The sequence below is a fragment of the Nothoprocta perdicaria genome, unplaced genomic scaffold (genome assembly GCF_003342845.1).
Source record: "Nothoprocta perdicaria isolate Ctin4 unplaced genomic scaffold, notPer1 scaffold_2, whole genome shotgun sequence".
NCBI lineage: Eukaryota > Metazoa > Chordata > Aves > Tinamiformes > Tinamidae > Nothoprocta > Nothoprocta perdicaria.
The window spans coordinates 2,014,827-2,020,870 of NW_020455204.1; the positions used below are offsets into that span (position 1 = coordinate 2,014,827).

Here is a 6,044-nt window from a genome sequence, read left to right on the forward strand (position 1 = left end):
GCGGCGGCCGTTAAACCGCCCCGAGAGCGGCCGCGCGGAGCCGCCGCCACCACGAGCCGGGGGGGGACGGGGACCAAGGCGGGCGCGGGGCCGCCATGGCGGCCGAGCGCGGCCTGGCCTTCGTGCGGCAGCTGCACGCCGAGACGCTGGCCAAGCTGCACGAGGAGGTGGAGCAGCTGCGGCGGCGGAACAGAGGTAGCGCCCGCGGCGCCGGGGCCGGGGGCGGCCGCCGGCCGCAGCCCCGGGCTCAGCCGCGCTCCCCGCTCTCTTGCAGACCTGCAGTATCAGCTCATAATGGCCGGGCCCCCAGGTAGGCCGCGCCCGCCGCCGCGGGAGGCCCTGAGGGGCACCTCCACGGTTAGAGCCCCAGTGTATGACAATAACAAAAACAATATTTGTATTAATATCCTGACATGGACATCAAGGKGTATGCGGTTGCTAAAGGGAACACTTAGGAATTGGGGGGAAAAAAACCCTGCAATCCATTTCTCATTAAGGGTGAGGATTTAAGTGTCTTGTTAACAAAATGGTACATTGTAGGGCACTAAGCAATAAAATATAGATAAGTTGTAAAATAAGCTTGTAAATTAGTTGTAAAACTCATTGCCCTGCAGCTAAAGGGATGCATTTCCCCACGAGGTGACTGTGCCCTCTGAGGATGCAAACACCGGGTGAGGGGGGATTTGTCCCCCATTACTCACAATCACCCCCTAGGGCCATTCCCGTTCTCCAAGTTTCTGGCTGTACTTGGGCAACGCACGAGGGAGGCTGGGACCTGGAATCCCCATCGCGGCAGTGGCCCAAGGCAGATGAGCCAGGAAGGAGGACAGTCGCTTTGCACTCCATAAAAATGTGCCACAGTAGATGCCACGTGGGCAGGACTCAAACCAAAACAAGGAGCAAATCAAGTTCAATGGAAAAAGAGCAAAGTTAAATGTAGGCAAACAGAATAGTGTGACCCACGTGTCAAAGCTTTCAGTATCATAAAAATAAGCCTGCAGTAACCGTATTTTCCAACAGTATATGTTGCAACAAGAACAACAAAAATCTACTAATGTGCTTGAGCCTCAGAGCTGTATCAGGGCCACACACTTACCGTGCTGCACATGAGTACACAAAAATAAAGGTCTTGTCTACTTAGGAGTCAGTGTCTTCCTGTGATGCCATAGATATTGTCTCACTGCAAATTTGGCTCGAACAATTCTGATACTTGAAGGCCTAGACTTTGCAAACTTGCTTAAGCCCCGAGCCCAGATTGCTGCTGTAATCAGCTCTGCAGATGTGGCTCCAGTCTTCATTTCTCTGGTTTTTGGGTTTTCTTTTTTGTTTTGTTTTCTGCAGATAATACAGCTTCTACCTCACCTTCTGCGAAGACCAGTTCAAGGCACTGTTCAGCATGTAAGACTGATAAAAATGCAAGATTTACCTATAGGGTAATGGAAATACCAGAAATTAATTAAATAAGATGGTTTTTACTGCCTAGTCATGTGACCTTTTTAACTTGGAGGCCTTAGTACCATTTATATTGGTTTTATCACATGCACATCACTAATCATAAAGGAACTACCACTAATTACAAGGTCTTCAAAGAGAAACTACTTTCACATGCACAAAATAAGATACATAGAAGGTGATCTGTGCTCTACAACCTAATCCTGTGCAAATTTAGTACCTTCAAGCTGCTGCAGACTCCCCCTGAGGCTGCTAAATACTTTTGACTGGAGGATGCTAAGGCCTTTGAGCTTGTTGCAATCCTGTTGCTGTTCCTCTTTCCTTTTCTGGGAAAAAAAATCAAATTATACTTTTAAACAGGTGACTCTACAGCTTCTCAGCATTTGCTAAAACAGAGACTACAAAAGAAACAATCCAGAAAGCACAAACAAAGTGCAGAAGTACCTGGAGAACCAGAGCTACAGGAGAAGTTACCTGAGGAAGCTCCTCCCAGGTATGACCAGCTTAGTAGCATGCAACAATTCACAAGTCAACCCTGTGTTCAGGTGTCCTTCCATGTAGGTCCATTTAATGTGGYAAATGTCAAATAGAAAAACGTAATWGATTTGAGAAAGTAGTTACTGTGCATCTACATCTAGCAGGGATCAAGATTTTTAAGGGTATAGCACAATTTAGTTGTTTCTGAGTGATGTGAATTGTACAGACTCAGAATGAAAAAGACTGATCAGAGGAGAACTTAAATATTCCAACTTCTTACACACCAGCTTTACTGAAGAAAGTGTGGCAAAGTACTTCTGCTGTCCAAAACATATATATTTATTTATAACTCAGAACTGCCTAATGTCTTAACATCTTAGTGGAATTTAATTTCCAACTTTACACTAGCTAGATATTGTCATGAAGTAACTTGATCTGATTGCTAACTGTGAACACTTTCTTAGAGAACACAGAGAAGTTTCTGATAAAGCTACATCCCCAATAGCTTCACTGACAAGTCCAGATACGCCTACAGCAACTCAATTCCCAGCTGCCTCTTCAAGTTCCTTCCCAGTAAATGCCCTTCCGTCCTGGGACTGGAAGCCACCAACAGTGGCAGAGTGTCAGATCATCATTCACCAGCTCTGGAGCATCAATCAGATGCAGGCCCAACAGGTGAGTCCATAGCAGGTTCTGCCCATATTCTACTCCTAGCTGTCAAAAGCCACATTGTTCATGATGAACAGTAAATTCCCCAAAAGAAATACACAGACTGGTAGCTTTTCTCCTCTCTGTTCCTCAGATAGAGTATCTAGAATCATGTTTGGAAAAAATTCACAAGACCAAAAGGATTCCTGGAGACTACTTAATCACTCAAATTGGGTAAGCTATGCCGAGTCAGTTCAAGATTATTAGACAAATTCTAGATGCATTTGCTCATGTACTGCTCTAGCCTTGCTCCTCTATTTTATAAAGATTTTTTCATTGCTATTACTTTTCATCCCAAGAATGGAAACTGAAGTGCAAGTTGTATAGATAAAAGCCATTCACATATTCTGGTTTTAGGAAACTTCTGTAAGAAAAAAAACCCAAAACAAAAACCCCAACTAACCCAATAAAATCACAGATATCAATTTCTGGATACGACTGTCACTCATACCTCCCAGCAAGTGACAGTATTATTGCTACCTCAGGCTTAAACCATTTTTTTAATATGTATTTATGTATAATATCACATACACAGCCACAGAGAGCAAGTTTTAAAGTGTCTTCTGTTTCATAATAGTGTTTCCCATATTTTTGAGTAGCCTTTAACTGGGAACCCCCCCATTCCATGAAAACATTGGCCACGTAGAACCTGACTTCAGTTTAGCTTTGGTTACATCCTTCTGTGCTAAACGTAAAGGAAAAAAAAAGACAAAACCAACAGCTCAAAAGCTCTGCTGTGTCGTGTGTTAACAGGAAGACTCAGCAATATCAAGTCTCCAATTTCCTTTCCATTAAGAACCTCAGATCCTTTAAAACCAGAGCTCTCTATAATGCAATTCCTTTTTAGACGGATGACCTAAACTCTCTGGTTTCTAAGGAGAGCATCTATTTGCCTGCACTGAGCACTGAACTTGAAAAGGCTCCACTTGGCAAGTTACCCAGGTCTGTAACTCACCTTCTCAGATGCTCAGGAACAGCATCTGAAGGACTCCTGTCYCTCAGGGTAACCTGCACACACATTCAGGTGCCTCCAAAGTTGTTGTTCCCAGAACTGTTAGCAGCTCAGCACAACCACTGCATTTTTCTTCAGCAAAGTAACCAAAGTATGTATCTGCAAACATTTTTATTCAGGAATCCAGAAGTCACACGCTTGCCCAAAGTGCCGCACAAGGATACACCTAGGAAAAGGTAAGGACTTAAGAAAAGTTAGAGCTGTATAACTGAACTTCAGTAATAAGCAAACCATTCCATCTTTACTCTGAAAATGCTGTCAAACTTAAAAAGAAGCCCAAAATTGATGCTTSTTGCATAATTTCAGCTCTCCCCAGTCTCCTGACTCTTCCTTCACAGCAGGATTGCATAAGGATGAGCCCAGATAATCTCAAAAGGTTGGAAAATTCAGCAAATGGCATTTCAGATAAATGAATTCCTTTTTACTTCCCAGTCACCACTTCAGAGGAATACACACAGAGAAATTATCTAATCAATTCAAAAGAACACTACTCTTACCAGAAGGAAATGATAGGGAGTTCACTTAGACAGCTAAYATGTACTTAGTTTTGTTAACTATTATGACAGAACTAGTTACATTGGCTTTTTAGTGCATTTCATACCTTTTATGATCAGGTTTTGCTCATAAAAACAAACAGCTGACTCAAAATGAACCAGGTCAGATAGGTTTAAACATTGTATTCTCATGAGAGTCACTAGTTCTGGCTGTAGAGACGTACTTTCCCAAATATAAGCATCTGATATTCTGCATGATAACCACACTAAAGAGAATAGTCAATACTGTTAACTAGCAGTTTGCAAGAACATATTTCAAAAAATAAATATTACCACGTTTAGAGAAGAGGGCAGCTATTACAATCACATTTAATGGAAAACAAAACAAAAATAAAACCCAAARAACTCCACCCAAGATCAGATCCTCTGTTTAGGTTTCTTCTGTTATTCTAGATTTTAAACACAGACATGGTATCTCTCAGGCACCAAGTTTGGAACAAGAACAAAACTTCATTCAAAACACCCAAATTTTGTGGGAATTTCTCTCTGCAGTTAAATCTAATCAGCCACACAGAACATCCTGTTATTTAGGAAGTTCAGCACACAAAATCACCAAACTCGGCTGTAGGAGAGTGGCTCATCCCTGTACCTTTCATAGGTAAAAAAGAGAATGGATTTGGGTGATCACAGTGCCATTGATTTGCTGCATTCCTCTCTGCAGTTTGGTTGCTGCTCCAGTGCCTCTTGGAAAAAAGGCAATTTTGCCACCGCTGAAGCAAACACTGGGGAACAGTTTTGTTGAGAGACAGAAGAGGACTCAGGCTGTTCAAAGAAGCCGTCTTCATCGAACTGCCTTTTAATTCAGCATTATTCGTCTTGTTTCCTTATGACTGCCTTGAGAGTTCAAACCACACGTGTATGATAGATTCTTCAGCTGTTACCACATCATTCCACGTTAAAAGTTGATTATGAATTCATTTTGCCTGGCATTTATTCAAGAAAGTAAAGGATCAAACGTATGTATTTYTGGTTTCAGAATTTATTTGTGAAAGCACATATTTCTGTCTTTTGTTGAAAATATTAAGATCTAGATATTTCATATTAGGTGCATTTTCTGAAATCACCTTTAGTGCCCTGGCACATGATAAAGCACTCAAACATTAAAACCTATTTATACCCATTTTGGTGCATCTTTCCAAGGATTTAATAGGCTTGTTCTGATTTTTTTTTTTTTAAATTCTGCAGTATCTGTAAACATCAGAAATGGTGTCACCCAGTCACTCATTTTACATTCTGAGTTACCTGTCACACCCAACAGTTCTCATGATTTTGTCCCAAATGAGATACTGCTCTGTGTGCTAAGATGTCTCCCCGCCACACATCCTCTTATTGCATCATCTCATTGCATTGTTTGAAACTGAAATGTAGTGCAAAGTCAGCTCTCAAAAAGGCATTAGAGGATACCTTGTAAAAGCCTGAAAGTTGTTCACAAGATGGTTTGCATCTGTCTGCACATGTGTTTTAGACAAGCAGTAAAGAAATGAATACTCCAGATGTCCCAGTGTGGCAGCCTGGCAGCATCTCAAAACCGCAACCATCTCCATCCTTGTATCTTGGTGTGCRCTACAGTAACGAGACACAAAACTTGTGCAGTGCCAACATCTCTCCACTCAAACTATATTGATGCCACTGGTTCAGTTCTCCATAGAGAGACAATCATGTAACAGTACTGGTTTAAAAATTCATCTTCGTAGATACCATTACTAACTCTTGTCTGGGTCGGCCAGTTCATTACAAGGACAGTAAAGACTGTTGTGTGCAACCGAATCATTTATGATTTCTTCCCCTAAGCCTCAAACCATATGGATTTCTACTTACCATAGAACAAAGTAACCATCATC

The 6,044-nt window shown here is 42.0% G+C and overlaps 1 protein-coding gene and 1 long non-coding RNA gene across 2 annotated transcripts; both read left to right on the top strand.

The window, feature by feature from the left end:
• The first annotated feature begins 95 nt into the window (after positions 1-95).
• Positions 96-2,857, top strand: CCDC74B (coiled-coil domain containing 74B). Its single transcript, XM_026037448.1, has 6 exons — positions 96-195; positions 275-310; positions 1,342-1,398; positions 1,813-1,945; positions 2,394-2,604; positions 2,732-2,857. Exons 1-6 carry the CDS (start codon positions 96-98, stop codon positions 2,813-2,815), a joined length of 621 nt encoding a protein of 206 aa, XP_025893233.1. The 3' UTR covers positions 2,816-2,857.
• Positions 2,858-3,771: 914 nt separating this feature from the next.
• Positions 3,772-5,105, top strand: LOC112945872. The gene is made up of 2 exons (XR_003249090.1): positions 3,772-3,825; positions 4,865-5,105. It is a non-coding gene; the product is annotated as an uncharacterized LOC112945872 (long non-coding RNA).
• Positions 5,106-6,044: the final 939 nt, after the last annotated feature.

What these genes read in the sequence shown, in the direction of transcription:
- CCDC74B (XM_026037448.1), top strand. Translation starts at nt 96, where the DNA reads ATGGCGGCCGAGCGCGGCCTGGCCTTCGTGCGGCAGCTGCACGCCGAG. An exon ending in TTCAAGGCACTGTTCAGCAT is followed by an intron (nt 1,399 to 1,812) that starts GTAAGACTGATA and finishes ACTTTTAAACAG; the next exon opens with GTGACTCTACAGCTTCTCAG. An exon ending in ATCAGATGCAGGCCCAACAG is followed by an intron (nt 2,605 to 2,731) that starts GTGAGTCCATAG and finishes TCTGTTCCTCAG; the next exon opens with ATAGAGTATCTAGAATCATG.